The sequence below is a fragment of the Lithobates pipiens genome, unplaced genomic scaffold (genome assembly GCF_037356315.1).
Source record: "Lithobates pipiens isolate NorthernLeopardFrog02 unplaced genomic scaffold, aLitPip1_a1.2 Scaffold_8, whole genome shotgun sequence".
In the NCBI taxonomy this organism is placed as follows: Eukaryota; Metazoa; Chordata; class Amphibia; order Anura; family Ranidae; genus Lithobates; species Lithobates pipiens.
In genome coordinates, this window is record NW_027507903.1 from 603,956,203 (window position 1) to 603,972,650 (window position 16,448).

General features: G+C 49.8%; 1 protein-coding gene across 2 annotated transcripts in view; it reads right to left on the reverse strand.

Annotated features, from left to right (window-relative positions):
* Window positions 1-16,448, reverse strand: part of LOC143961318 (NXPE family member 3-like) — a 245,689-nt gene that overhangs the window by 27,181 nt on the left and 202,060 nt on the right. For both annotated transcript variants that reach the window (XM_077470577.1, XM_077470576.1), the window contains exon 2: window positions 6,476-7,027. In XM_077470577.1, the coding sequence (XP_077326703.1) occupies window positions 6,476-7,027 (552 nt within the window). The remainder of the gene's footprint in view (window positions 1-6,475; window positions 7,028-16,448) is intronic.

The window sequence follows — 16,448 nt, forward strand, 5'->3', positions numbered from 1 at the left end:
TTACAACAATACTAAGCAAGTAAAGAGATATCTACAAGCAGTGATCATTTGGGATTTTATGCTGATTTACATGGGACAAAGTTGTGGGGGAGGGTTTACAATCACTTTAAGGATTTGAGTGTCTTTGACGAAGGGCAGATTGCAATGATTAGACAACTGGGTCTGAGCAACTCCAAAACTGCAGCTCTTGTGGGATGTTCCTGGTCTGCAGTGGTCAGGCCATACCAAAAGTGGTCCATGGAAGGAAAACCAGTGAACTGGTGAGAGGGTCATGTGAGGTGAAGGCTCAGTGATACATGTGGGAGGGAAGGCTGGGCCGTGTAGTCTGATCCAATAGAAGAGCTACTGTAGCTCAATTTGCTGAAAAAACTCATGCTGATTTCAATAGAAAGGTGTCAGAACAGTTTGTTGTGTATGGGGCTGCGTAGCTGTAGGCCAGTCAGGGTGCCCAGGCTGACCTGTGTCCACAGCCAAAAGCACCTACATTGGCAAGCGAGCACCAGAATTGGACCACAGAACTGGAAGATGGTGGCCTGGTCTGATGAATCATGTTTTCTTTAACATCATGTGGACGACCGGGTGGGTGTGCCTCTCTAACCTGGTGAAGAGATGGCACAGGATGCACTATGGGAAGAAGGCAAGCTGGTGGAGGCAGTGTGATGCTTTGTCTAGTCGAGTCCATGCCTCAAAGGGTCAGGGCCGTTTTGGTGTCAAGAGGGACCTACTCAAAATAGATGGAGAAGTCCATCCTCACCACTGGAGGCTGAACACCAGCTGGCTCTTAGACTCCGCACCCTGGGGAATCTATGCTCTAGCTCCCACTGGGATCTGTGTTAGTTATCCAATACACCTGCATCCTGAATCTCCCTGGGTACAATCCGCAGCAGTCAGTCCTAAGGTCCACTACCTTAGCTGTGCACTTCCGACTCCTATGGAGTGCATCTGTCACCTGGTCTCAGGTGACCTGACAGACGGACCTAGAAATAGAACATGTTTTAAATCTTGGTCCGCCGGACCAAGTTCCTATTGGGAAGCCTGCTCGTCTGTATGCTGGTCTGACTGACTAAATACGATGCTAGGGCAGCTACAGCACCTGCCCGCGACAATGTTTCCTATCGCGCTGGTTCTCGGCTACAGGGTAATGTACACCAGGCCCTTAGGTCTGGTATGGATCTTAAGGGGAACCCCCTATGCTGAAAAAACTGAGTGGGGCCCCCCAAAATCCATACCAGACCCATAACCAAGCATGCAGCCCGGCCGGTCAGGAAAGGGGGTGGGGACGAGCGAGCGCCCCCCTGAACCGTACCAGGCTGCATGCCCTCAACATGGGAGGTGGGTGCATTGGGGAAGGGGGGTGCCCTGCGGCCCCCCCACCCCAAAGCACCTTGCCCCCATGTTGATGAGGACAAGGACCTCTTCCCGACAACCCTGGCCATTGGTTGTCGGAGTCTGCGGGTGGGGGGCTTATCGGAACCTGGGAGCCCCCTTTAATAAGGGGGCCCCAGATCCCGGCCCACCACCCTATGTGAATAAGTAACATCGTACATAAGTGCATCGATGTCACCTAGTGACTCTGCTCCTTATGACATAACAGTCCTAGCATGCCATGACATCATAAGGGGCAGGGTCATCGGGTGACATCACCCCGTGACCCCGCCCCTTATTCCTATATAAGTCGTCTCGCATTACAGCGGGAGAGAGCGTTGTGTCAACATCGGAAGAACAGAAGAAGGAAGAAGAAGAAGACGGCAATGTCGACGACGAAGGAGAAAGCTGGGCCACCGCTAGCAAAAGAGCGGCAAAAGAGCAGAAGATAGCAGAGGAGCCCAGGAGAAGAACCAGAAAGGGCGAAGTCGGAAGAAGACCCCCGAAGTCGGAAGAAGACCCCGGAGCTGCCTAATGAACAACTTTAAAAACCTGTGTAGTGTGTTTTTTTTATTGACACTTTTTCCCCAGGTGAATGGGTAGGGGTACGATGTACCCCATACTTATTCACATAGGGTGTTGGGCTGGGATATGGAGGCCCCCTTATTAAAAGGGCTCCCGGATTCCGATAAACCCCTTGCCCGCAGACCCCGACAGCCAATGGCCAGGGTTGTTGGGAAGAGGCCCTTGTCCTGATCAACATGGGGACAAGGTGCTTTGGGGTGGAGGGCCGCAGGGCGCCCCCCTTCCCCAAAGCACCCACCCCCCCATGTTGAGGGCATGCGGCTTGGTACAGTTCGGGGGGGGTGCTCGCTTGTCCCCACCCCCTTTCCTGGCCGGCCGGGCTGCGTGCTCGGATAAGGGTCTGGCATGGACTTTGGGGGGGACCCCATGCCGTTTTTTCGGTGTAGGGGGTTCCCCTTAAAATCCATACCAGGCGACGGGGCTCACAAGGTGTCAATCTCGCCAATGAAAGCTGCTAGATTGACTTCCCTTTATAGTCCTGTCGTACCTGGAGTCAGGTTCAAAATGAACGGACGTTCATTTTGAAAGTCCGTTGGGAAGTCCGTCAGACCTAGTCTGCCAGAAAGTCCGTTCGTGTGTACGCAAGTCAGCTTATTCGGAAAGTCCATCGGACCTCTGCCGAAAGGCCGTCGGAAAGACCGTCGGACCTAGTCCGCCGAAAAAAGTCCTGTCGTGTGTACGCGGCATTAGATAAAGATTGAAAGAATACATTGAAGATAGAAAGAAAGGATCCCCGGGAATAATAATCGTTGTAAAAAGGCTATTGATGGGAAGCGTGAAGGAGAGAAAACAGATAGAAACTACATCTATGTATGATTTTCATTTCCTAAAAAGAAAATCATTTTAATAAATGCTGGCCAATTTTAAGGAAAGACTGTGCAATGTTAAAAATAAAAATGCTTTAAACTGCTCAAGTGTAAATGCGGCCTAAACTAAGGAGGAGAAAAAAAAAACATCTGAAGTTTGAACTTTTTTTTTTCTGTTTTGGATAGAGTAAGACCCGGTTCACACAGGGGCGACTCAGATCAGACTTCAGGTCGCCCCTAGTCGCCTCAGGTCGGACAACATGTAAAAATCAATGTAAGTGAATGAGAGCCGTCTTAATGCACACTACTGAAGTCGCTCCGACTTCAGAAAAGGTTCCTGTACTACTTCAATCTGACTTGTAGGCGACTGGTACCCGTTGATTTCAATGGACGTCGTCTACAAGTCGGATCTCCGTCTATACGGAGGCGACTGTCATGGAATTATCAGCTCTGAAGAGGGAAATACACGCCAAATTAATGAAAAAAAAATTGGCGTGGGTTCCCCCTCCGAGAGCATACCAGGCCCTTAGGTCTGGAATGGATTCTAAGGGGAAGCCCTTACGCTGAAAAAACGGCATGGGGTCCCCCCCAGATCCATACCAGACCCTTATCCGAGCACGCTACCTGGCCGGCCGGTCAGGAAAGGGGGTGGGGACGAGCAAGCTCCCCCCCCCCTCCTGAGCCGTACCAGGCCACGTGCCCTCAACATGGGGGGTGCCTTGGGGAAGGGGGGGCCGTGCGGCCCCCCCACCCCAAAGCGCCTTGTCCCCATGTTGATGAGGACAAGGGCCTCTTCCCGACAACCCTGGCCATTGGTTGTCGGGGTCTGCGGGCGGGGGGTTTATCGGAATCCGGCCCCCCACCCTATGTGAATGAGTATGGACCCCCGAAGGAGGAAGAAAGAGTGAAAGAGCTAGCAAAAGAGCAGAAGATAGCGGAGGAGTCCAGCGAGAAGACCCCCGAAGACGGAAGACCCACGGAAGACCCCCGGAGCTGTGCAATAAACTATTTTAACCCTTGTGTGTTGTGTTTTTTTGGTACATTTTTTTTCACAGGTGAATGGGTAGGAGTACATTGTACCCCATACTCATTCACATAGGGTGGGGGGCCGGTATCCGGGGGCTTATTAAAGGGGGCTCCCAGATTCCGATAAGCCCCCCACCCGCAGACCCCGACAACCAACGGCCAGGGTTGTCGGGAAGAGGCCCACGTCCTCATCAATATGGGGACAAGGGGCTTTGGGGTGGGGGGGCCGCGTGGTCCCCCTTCCCCAAAGCACCCCCCATGTTGAGGGCACGTGGCCTGGTACGGCTCAGGAGGAGGAGCGCTCGCTCGTCCCCACCCCCTTTCGTGGCCGGCCGGGTAGCGTGCTCGGATTTGGATCTGGTATAGATCTGGGGGGGGACCCCACGCCATTTTTTTCGGCGTAGGGGGTTCCCCTTAGAATCCATACCAGACCTAAGGGCCTGGTATGCTCTCAGAGGGGGAACCCACGCCAATTTTTTTTCATAAATTTAGCGTGGAGTTCCCCCTTCAGAGCTCATTCTCTGATTGGCCACGGCAAAAGTCGCCTGGCCTGGGGCGACTTAAAGTCATGTTGTAAGTCGCCGCAGGTCATGTCTAAGTCGTGTTCAAGTCGTCTCCAAGTTGCCTCACAAAGTCGTCCTGGAAGTCGTGTTGCCCCTGTGTGAACCGGCTCTAAGGGAGGCAGATTGCCAATTCTTTTTTTTTTTTTTTGCAAAATCTTTTTTATAAAATTTTTCATTAGCATACTAAATTAGCCCACACAGGGGCCAAACCTTTTAGATTACCAATTCTTAGATGTGATGGCTGCATTTGTTTCCTTTTATAAACTTTCTGTTTCTGTTTTCACCTGGTGATCCAGCCAGTGAGTCTGTTGCTTTTCAACATAAAAACTATATTGCAGATATATCAGTTTACAGAGATGAGACAAACCATTTACCACTGAAAGGAGTGCTTACGATTATCAGCTTTTATTTATGTAAAACCTTTATCCCAAAGGGGAAAAAAAACTGTAACTGATTATAAAGTGTGAGCTGGAGTTCAGCTTCAATTTATTAGTGTATCTAAATTTACTAGTACATATAGCACTCCCCTCCCCCAAGACTGACAATGCTGCTGTCCAAATGTGACCCCTGTGCTCCTTCATCCAGAGTGGGGGCACTCTAATACAGGAGGTGTGTTACTGGCCAGATAATCAGGTGAAAACAAAAGGAAAAAAGCCTAAAAAAGAAAACGAATTTCAGCCACCATATCTATTGATTGGTAAGCTGCAATATATTACATTTTTGGTTTTGGGTTTAATACCGCTTTAACAACTTCTGGACCTCCTCACGCCAATATACGTCCTAACTTTGATTGGGGATATCGTTGTTATGGCAGCAGCTAGCTGCCATAACCCTGGTATCCTCGTGTTTAGCCAGCGGTCCGGTTTCTGATAACAGTGGTCTCTGCGGTAGATTCTCCAGAAGATCACTTTTATGGGTGGCAGGAGAGGGGCCCACACCTCCTACTGTGCTCCGTGCCCTCTGGGCATAAAGACGATTGAGGAGAAGATGGCCTCCACCCATCTCCATAACAATGCAGGGCGGAAGCGACGTCAAAACGTCACTTCCACCCACAGCTCTTAAAGGGCCAATTTTTTTTTACTCTTTTTTTTTTTAAATGACAATTTTTTTTTGTATTGCATTTTAGTGTAACTATGAGATCTGAGGTCTTTTTGACCCCAGATCTCATATTTAAGAGGTCCTGTTGTGCTTTTTTTCTATTACAAGGGATGTTTACATTCCTTGTAATAGGAATAAAAGCGACACATTTAAAAAAAAAAAAACAATGTAAAAATAAAAAGGTGAAATAAGAAAACAATTTTTTTTTAACACGCCCCGTCGAGCTTGCGTGCAGAAGCGAATGCATACGTGAGTAGTGCCCGCATATGAAAACAGTGTTCAAACCACACATGTGAGGTATTGCCGCAATCGGTAAAGTGAGAGCAATAATAGCCCTAGACCTCCTCTGTAACTCAAAAAATGCAACGTGTAGAATTTTTTTAAACGTCACCTATGGAGATATTAAAGGGTAAAAGTGTGTCGCCATTCCACTAGCAGGCGAGATTAGAGATTAGAGATTGAGAAATTTTGGGGGTTCTAAGGAAATATCTAGCAAAAAATACTGATCTTAACTTGTAAGCAACAAGTGTCAGAAAAAGGCTTAGGCCGCGTACACACGGGCGGACTGTTCGCCCAACTTTGTTCGTCAAACAGTTTGACAAACAGTTCGCTCAAAATTTGCATGAGCGGACTTGACTACACACGATGAACGAACAGTCCGCTGAAACCGCGCGCGATGACGTGAACGGCACGTACGACGGGACTAGAAAAACGACGTCCTATACACTGCAATGCAACCTTCGGCGTGTAAATTCTTTCTGAGCATGCACGAGACTTAGTTTGACGAACAAGCCTACACACGAGCGGACTGTCCGCTCAAACCAAGTTTCAGCGGACAGTTTTACGGGATTTCCGAAAAACTTTGTTCGTCAGACTGTCCGCTGAAACTGTCCGCTGAAGCCCACACACGAGCGGACTGTCCGCTGAAACACTGTTCAGCGGACAAAGTTGGGCGACCAGTCCACCCGTGTGTATGCGGCCTTAGACATGAAGGGGTTGCACATATTTAGGGTCACCAGTTAAATAAATTACCTTTCCAGGTTCACTTTCTCTTTTCTTCCTCAGAACATCTACAGCCTCACTGGAGTGGATGAGTCGGATATGGACCTGGGCTTCCCCCGGCCAAGGGAGTAAGATGCTGGCCAGGTAGCTTCCATTGCCAAAGTCCTTTACATGTCCGGTGACTCCAGCCTTTAATTCTTTAGAGTGCAGCTTGGCCTGGAAAAAATCTCCGCCATACTCCTTTTGTTTACCATTGTGATCACGGGCTGTGATGACCACCTCCAAAGTCTCTCCAACCCGGTAAGTTTCCCGTGGATTCCACAGTTGGTAGTTACAATTCTTGGCACTGGTAGACAATGAAAAATCCTGCAAAGACACTGGAGGTTCCGGCCAACTAATATATTTTAAAAGCTCCGTAAGTTTTGATTCCGTGGGAGGAACTGAAGTGGGAGGAACTGAAGTTGGAGGAACTGAAGTGGGAAGTATTGAAAGGGGTTGGCTAATCTTGGCGGGAAGTCTGAATATCTTGGCAAGAAGTGTGCGTTCATCCAAAATATCCATAGATAGAAAGCTATAGAAGAACTAAAATAAAAATGGACTTTAAAAACTTAGGCAAGGCAATCATGTGAAAGAGACAGTAAAGTCAACATTTAACAAAGAAACTCAAAATTGTTTCTGTTGTACCAAGAGAGATATGAATATTGTTGAACCTGGAGGCAATATCACTAAGGTGGGACTTTTGCATTTAAAGGAAACCTGTGGTTTGTCAATGTAGGCCAAAACAATAACAACATATACTCACCTTTCCTTCACGTCCCGACCTCTTAGCCCAGCAATAGGAATAAATAAATAAAATACTGTATCCAGTACTTTCAGTCATGGAGGCACGTATGACTCGCCCCACTTCCTTTCATATGCTAGGGCTGGTTCTTGGTAATTGACCCAGCACTGTTACATATGTGCAGTGAGGCCTCAATTACACAGGTGAAGGGGTAGTAAAGGTAGGTGGTTGAGCTGAGGTTTTACCGCCCCTGCCCGTCTGCCAATCTGCACATTAATATGCCAGTGGCCGTGGTCAGCAAATGGTTACTGCAGCTAACACTATTTTATTAGATTGTATCTAAAGCCATATTTTTGGATGGAAAAGCAGCAGCTTTTGTTGTTAAAAAAATAAATGACCTTTTCTGCGCTTTGGACCGATAAGGCTGAATTACCATTTAACGTGCGTTGCATTAAGGCAGTCCATCTATTTGAATGGGCTGCCAATGTACCACAACAGACCGAAAATGGAATCTGCACCATGGAATTTTAGAACAGGAGGTACTAGAAATGAGAAAAGGAGACTAAATGCTCTACCTGTTGGCTGGAAATGAGAATACATTATAATCTTACATCATATGTTTTATATTTTCAATTTCTAAGTCCAGCCGAAAAATGCATTTTATTTTTGAATAGCATGGGGAAGAATTGGGAACTCTGTATTGGTTTTAACCTTTTTCCAGGGCGGGCAGGGAGTGCATTGGCATTCTGGACTACAGGGCTGTGTGTTTCTATTGATGCACAAAGTATAAGGAGACATAACTCTAGTGTTTGCATACAAGGGTGGCTCCATAGGACGCTGTAAAAGAAAGCAGACACCCTGAAACTGGAAAACTTGGTCCTTAGCAAAATCTGGAATATTAATGAAAAAATAAAGCACATGGGACTTGTGGGACTATATCCAATAGTAAATACACATCAAGTAATGTCATACATTTTTATTGTATACAAATATTAAAAACATAATTTATACATATAATTGTATAAAAACAACCCATTAGTAACACATGAGGTCAAAATGACAACAACACCCTATTTCCACTACATCCCACTTGGTGGGCATTGTAGGGTCAATGCGTTTTGTGACAATCCCTGCTTCTTTGGGGCCACACAGACCCCACTCATGTCCACATGTGATAACAATACAATGTTTAACCACTTCAATACAGGGCACTTAAACACCTTCCTGCCCAGACCAATTTTGAGCTTTCAGCGCTGTCGCACTTTGAATGACAATTGCGTGGTCATGCTACACTGTACCCAAATGAAATTTTTATCATTTTTTTCCCACAAATAGAGCTTTCTTTTGGTGGTATTTGATCACCTCTACGGTTTTTATTTTTTGCGCTACAAATAAAAAAATACCGAAAATTTTGAAAAAAAAAATGTTTTTTTTTGTTTCAGTTTCAAAACTTTGTAAATAAGTACGTTTTCTCCTTCACTGATGGGCACTGATGGGGCTACACTGATGGGCACTGATAAGGTGGCACTGATGGGCACCAATGTGGCACCAATGAAGTGGCACTGATAGGCGGCACGGATGGGCGACACGGATGGGCGACACGGATGGGCGACATGGACGGACACTGATAGGTGGCACAAATTGGCACTGATAGCTGGCACGGATGGGTGGCACGGATGGGCGGCACGGATGGGCATGGATAGGCGGCACAGGTGGGCATGGATAGGCGGCACAGGTGGGCATGGATAGGCGGCACAGGTGGGCATGGATAGGCGGCACAGGTGGGCATGGATAGGCGGCACAGGTGGGCACTCATAGGCGGCACAGGTGGGCACTCAGGCGGCACAGGTGGGCACTCAGGCGGCACAGGTGGGCACTCATAGGCGGCACAGGTGGGCACTCATAGGCGGCATCGGTGTTATAGTAATGGATGCCAATCAGTGCCAAACAATAATGCATGCCAATCAGTGATGCCCATTGTGGCCACTGATTGGCATCCATTATGGGCACTGATTGGCACCCATTGTGCTGACTGGCACCCTGGTGGTCTAGGGAGGATTATGGATTTTTATTACCTTTTCCCTGGTGGTCTGGTGGTGTCCCTGGTGGTCCAGTGTGGGCATCCTCGGGGGGGGCTGTGCTGATAATCGATCAGCACAGACCCCCCCTGTCAGAGGAGCAGCCGATCGGCTCTCCTCTACTCGCGTCTGACAGACGCGAGTGAGGGAAAGCCGATCACCGGCTCTTCCCATTTACACTGTGATCAGCCGTGATTGGACACGGCTGATCACATGGTAAAGAGTCTCCGTCGGAGACTCTTTACCGAGATCGTAGTTGCCGGGTGTCAGACTGACACCCCGCAACAACGATCGCCGCGATGCGCGCCCCCGGGGGCGCGCAGCGGCTCATAATCCTAATCGCGTCATATGACGTCCGGTTAGGATTATGAAACCACTTTGCCGCCGTCAATTTGTAATAGGGCGGGCGGCAAGTGGTTAAAACTGAAAATAAACAAGACATCAAATAATTATCAAAGACCAAAAACAATATATATATATATATATATATATATATATATATATATATATATATTGAATTAGGGATGGAGGTGATGTTGGGGTAACACCAGACCTTGGATAATTTATATATATATACAGTATCTCACAAAAGTGAGTACACCCCTCACATTTTTGTAAATATTTTATTATATCTTTTCATCTGACAACACTGAAGAAATTACACTTTGCTACAATGTAAAGTAGTGAGTGTACAGCTTGTATAACAGTATAAATTTGCTGTCCCCTCAAAATAACTCAACAAACAGCCATTAATGTCTAAACCGCTGGCAACAAAAGTGAGTACACCCCTAACTGAATATGTCCAAATTGGGCCCAATTAGCCCTTGTACACACGGTCGGAGATTCCGACAACCAAATCCGTCGGATTTTGTCTAACGGATTTTGTCCGAAACTGTTGTATACACACGGTCGGACAAAGTTGTCAGAAAATCCGACGTGATGACGTTATTTCGTTACGACGGGACTACGTTCACGCTAGTAGCCAATAGCTTTGGTGTAGGAATTTGATCTGAGCATGCGTGGCACTTTGTCCGATCGGAATTCTCTACACATGATTGGAGTATGTCCGATCGGAGCATTTTGTCTGAAAATTTTACCAACAAGTTGGAAAACTTGGTCCGTCGGATACTCCGACGGAAACAGTCCGATGTAGACCACACACAGTCGGAATATCCGACAAAACGGTCCGATCGGACACATTCCGTCGGAATCTCCGATCATGTGTACAAGGGCTTAGCCATTTTCCCTCCCCAGTGTCATGGGATTTGTTAGTGTTACAAGGTCTCAGGTGTGAATGGGGAGCAGGTGTGTTAAATTCGGTGTTATCGCTCTCACTCTCTCATACTGGTCACTGGAAGTTCAACATGGCACCTCATGGCAAAGAACTTTCTGAGGATCTGAAAAAAAGAATTGTTGCTCTACATAAAGATGGCCTAGGCTATAAGAAGATTGCCAAGACCCTGAAACCGAGCTGAAGATGGATCATACAGTGGTTTAAGGACAGGACAGGTTCCACTCAGAACAGGCCTCGCCATGGTCGACCAAAGAAGTTGCGTGCCCGAGATCAGCGTCATATCTAGAGGTTGTCTTTTGGAAATAAATGTGTGAATGCTGCCAGCATTGATGCAGAGGTCGTAGAGTTGGGGGGTCAGCCCGTTAGTGCTTAGACCATATGCCGCACACTACATTAAATTGGTCTGCATGGCTGTCATCCCAGAAGGAAGCCTCTTCTAAAGATGATGCACAAGAAAGCTCGGAAACAGTTTGAGGAAGCCAACCAGAATAAGGAAATGGATTACTGGAACCATGTCCTGTGATCTGATGAGACCAAGATAAACTTATTTGGTTCAGATGGTGTCAAGTGTGTGAGGCAGCAACCAGGTGAGGCGTACAAAGACAAGTGTGTCTTCTCTACAGTCTAGCATGGCGGTGGGAGTGTCATGGTCTGGGGCTGCATGAGTGCTGCTGGCACTGGGGAGCTACAGTTCATTGAGGGAACCATGAATGCCAACATGTACTGTGACATACTGAAGCAGAGCATGATCTCCTCCCTTCAGAGACTGGACTGCAGGGCAGTATTCCAACATGATAACGACCCCAAATACACCTCCAAGATGACCACTGCCTTGCTAAAGAAGCTGAGGTGATGGACTGGCCAAGCATGTCTCCAGACCTAAGCCCTATTGAGCATCTGTGGGGCATCCTCAAAACAGAAGGTGGAGGAGCACAAGATCTATAACATCTACCAGCTCCGTGATGTCGTCATGGAGAAGTGGAAGAGGACTTCAGTGACAACCTGTGACACTCTGGTGAACTCCATGCCCAAGAGGGTTAAGGTAGTACTGGAAAATAATGGTGGCCACAGAAAATGTTGACACTTTGGGCCCAATTTGGATATTTTCACTTAGGGGCGTACTCACTTTTGTTGCCAGCGGTTTAGAAATGAATGTCTGTGTATTGAGTTATTTTGAGGGGACAGCAAATTTACACTGTTATACAAGCTGTACACTCACTACTTTACATTGTAGCAAAGTGTCATTTCTTCAGTGTTGTCACATCAAAAGATAGAATAAAATATTTACAAAAATGTGAGGGGTGTACTCACTTATGTGAGATACTGTGTATATGTGTATATATGTATATATATATATATATATATATATATATATTTATTTATTTATTACAAAAAGTATCTACACTACAAGCAGGCCCGGATTGGCCATAGGGCCGCGGTCGCCGGGGCTGCCAGGCTGCAAGTCCTTGCGGGGCTTGAGCTTGCACCGTTCATCCAGCCTCTCCTCGGCCGCCCGGCTGCTTAGCCATCGGCGCCGGGGGGAGGAGCTAGATGAGACTCCTTCAGCCGCCTGTATAAGTCAGCCGTCGATGTCGGGAGGAGGAGCCAGAGCCGGTGAAGACATCTTGGAGCAGGTGAAAATGTGATTTCAGCCCCCCTCCCCCCTGTAAACTGCATAGGAGGAGCGGTGGGGGCGGCTGTATAATAATTCTCTCCATCTTCCTCCTGCAGTAGCAGAATGCCTGCAAGAGGTAGAGGAGAACATTCAGAGACTGCAGGAGGAGGATGGAGAGAATTATTCTTCTATATGCAGCCGCCCCCACCGCTCCTCCTATCCCACTTCTCTCTGCTGCTACCCACTGGGCACTCCACCGCACCCATACTCTCTGCCATATCCCCATATTCTCCACCCTCCATGTTCTCTGCCACCCCCCCCATGCTCTCCGCCACCCCCCCATGCTCTCCGCCACCCCCCCATGCTCTCCGCCATCCCCCCATGCTCTCTGCCACCCCCCATGCTCTCTGCCATTCCCCCATGCTCTCCACCTCCCCCCATGCTCTCCACGACACCCATGCTTTCTGCCATCCCCCCATACTCTCCACCTCCCCCCATGCTCTCCACCTCCCCCCATGCTCTCTGCCATCCGCCCGTGCTCTCTGCCACCCCCATGCTCTCTGCCACCCCCGTGCTCTCTGCCATCCCCCCGTGCTCTCTGCCATCCCCCCGTGCTCTCTGCCACCCCCCATGCTCTCTGCCACCCCCCATGCTCTCCATGGCACCCATACTCTCTGCAACCCCCCCATGCTCTCTGCCACCCCCCATGCTCTCTGCCATCCCCCCATGCTCTCCACCTCCCCCCATGCTCTCCACGGCACCCATACTCTCTGCCATCCCCCCATATTCTCCACCCCCCATACTCTCCACCTCCCCCCATGCTCTCTGCCAAACCCCCATGCTCTCCACCTCCCCCCATGCTCTCCATGGCACCCATACTCTCTGCCATCCCCCCATATTCTCCACCCCCATATTCTCCACCCCCCCATACTCTCCACCTCCCCCATTCTCTCTGCCACCCCCCATACTCTCCACCTCCCCCATGCTCTCCGCCACCCCCATGCTCTCCGCCACCCCCATGCTCTCCGCCACCCCCATGCTCTCCGCCTCCCCCCATGCTCTCCGCCACCCCCCATGCTCTCCGCCACCCCCCCATGCTCTCCATCTCCCCCCATGCACTCCGCCATCCCCCCATGCTCTCCACCTCCCCCCCGCTCTCCACCTCCCCCCATGCTCTCCACATCCCCCCATGCTCTCCACCTCCCCCATGCTTTCTGCCATCCCCCCATACTCTCCACCTCCCCCCATGCTCTCCGCCACCCCCCCATGCTCTCCGCCTCCCCCATGCTCTCCGCCACCCCCCCATGCTCTCTGTCACCTCCCCCCCATGCTCTCCGCCATCCCCCATGCTCTCCGCCATCCCCCCATGCTCTCCACCTCCCCCCATGCTCTCTGCCATCCCCCCATGCTCTCTGCCATCCCTCATACTCTCTGCCATCCCCCCATACTCTCCACCTCCCCCCATGCTCTCCACCCCCCCATGCTCTCCACCTCCCCCCATGCTCTCCACGGCACCCATACTCTCTGCCATCCCCTCATATTCTCCACCTCCCCCCATGCTCTCCACCCCCCATGCTCTCCACCCCCCCATGCTCTCCACCTCCCCCATGCTCTCCGCCACCCCCCATGCTCTCCACCTCCCCCCATGCTCTCCACGGCACCCATACTCTCTGCCATCCCCCCATATTCTCCACCCCCCCCATACTCTCCACCCCCCCATGCTCTCCACGGCACCCATACTCTGTGCCATCCCCCCATATTCTCCACCCCCCATATTCTCCACCCCCATGCTCTCCACTTCCCCCCATGCTCTCCACGGCACCCATACTCTGTGCCATCCCCCCATATTCTCCACCCCCCATATTCTCCACCCCCATGCTCTCCACTTCCCCCCATGCTCTCCGCCACCCCCCATACTCTCCCCCTCCCCCCATGCTCTCTGCCACCCCCATGCTCTCTGCCACCCCCATGCTCTTTGCCATCCCCCCCATATTCTCCACCCCCCATACTCTCCACCTCCCCCCATGCTCTCCACCCCCCATGCTCTCCGCCACCCCCCATGCTCTCCACCCCCCATGCTCTCCGCCACCCCCCATGCTCTCCACCTCCCCCCATGCTCTCCACGGCACCCATACTCTCTGCCATCGCCCCATATTCTCCACCTCCCCCCCATGCTCTCCACCTCCCCCCATGCTCTCCGCCTCCCCCCATGCTCTCTGCCACCCCCCCATGTTCTCCGCCACCCCCCATACTCTCCACCTCCCCCCATGCTCTCCGCCACCCCCCATGCTCTCTGCCACCCCCCCATGCTCTCTGCCACCCCCCATACTCTCCACCTCCCCCCCCATGCTCTCCCCCACCCCCCCATGCTCTCTGCCACCCCCATGCTCTCTGCCACCCCCATGCTCTCTGCCACCCCCCATGCTCTCTGCCACCCCCCCATGCTCTCCACCTCCCCCCATGCTCTCTGCCACCCCCATGCTCTCTGCCACCCCCCATACTCTCCGCCACCTCCCCCATACTCTCCGCCACCCTCCCTGTGCTCTCCACCACCCCCCCTCGTGCTCTCCGCCACCCCCGTGCTCTCCGCCACCCCCCCCCGTGCTCTCCACCTCCCCACATACTCTCCACTGCCCCTCTGTGCTCTCCACCTCCCCCTATGCTCTACGCTGCCCCCCTGTGCTCTCCTCTTCCTCCCTGTGTTCTCTGCCTCTCCCCTGTGCTCTCTCCCCACCCCATGTTCTCAAGGTTCTTCCCTGAGCTCTCCAATCCCCCATGCTCTTTCCTGGTCCCACCTCACCCCCTCCCCCTCTCAGGGGATCTGTCAGGGAGGACAGTGGGGAAGGGGCCGGTTAACATGTCATGGGCTGCTCAATGCAAAATGCCCGGGCCTATTTTTTGTCCCAGTCCGGGCCTGCCTACAAGGAAAAAGGCAAAGAAATATGCACAAACCCCTAGACAAAAAACTGACCTTGGGTTGGTGGGTGGCATTGTTGCCTGATACTCTCGAACCTCTACAGGTTATTTAGTCCTTGGTTAGGTTCTTAATGGGCTAATTTGAGCCCTTGAGAAAGTCGCGTGATTTGTGACGCAATGCTTCAGGGGGAGTGGGGCGATATCACGTCCGACCGGGCAGAGAATTTATCGATGCTTTTACTGCAGATGTAAGTTACTACTATAATAAATCATTGTTTTTTATGTTATAGAATTGCTGAACTAGATTTCCTTTGTCTTGTATGGTCCTTGAATGGAGGAGAGGAGGAGTATTATTACAGCACACTGGGAGAGTTTTTAACGCTAACCATCTCTAATTACTGCCCCACATATCTCATCCCTGGTTTTGTGCTCTGAGGAGAGGAGAGTGGAATGTGATCTGCCATTAAGGATTTGTATACCAAACCGCCGTCAGACCCGCTGTGGTCTTTGCTTAAGATGAGCTGCTAGGGCACACTGCTGGTGGATTTTGGATGGTGGAACCAAGTGTGACCACAACGTTTTATTTGCACCTGATTTTCTCACATTCTACTATCAACTATCTCACTATTGTTTTTTGCACATGCACTTTAATGTTTGGGACTGATTTTTTTGGCATGGTATTTCATACAGTTCATACAGGTTATTTAACCACTACAATACAGGGCACTTTCACCCCCTTCCTTCCCAGCCCAATTTTCAGCTTTCAGCGCTCTCGCTCTTTCAGTGACAATTGCGTGGTCATGCTACACTGTACCCAAATGAAATTGTTATCATTTTTTTCGCACAAATAGAGCTTTATTTTGGTGTTATTTATTCACGACTCCGTTTTTTTTTTTTTTGCGATATAAGCGCAAAAATAGCGGAAATTTGGAAAAAAAACTATATTTTCTTTTTTCTATTTGAAAAGAAATCCAATAAAATCAAATTTTGTCATAAATTTAAGCCAAAATGTATTCTGCTACATGTTTTTGGTAAAAAAAATTCCGTTAAGTGTATAATAATTGGTTTGTGTGATCACGGACATATGTACGCAAATGATCATGTACATATGTGTGCAGGTGATCACGTACATATGTGTGCAGATAATCATTGGGACATGTGATTTTAGTGGGACATATATGGGGGACATGTTTTTATTATTAGGGACATGTGTTTTTATTATTTGGGGACATGTATGTTTTGGGGACATGTGTGTTTTGGGGACATATGTGGGGACTGTGTTTGTACTGTGTGGTGTGTTGTGTGTGTACACTACACTG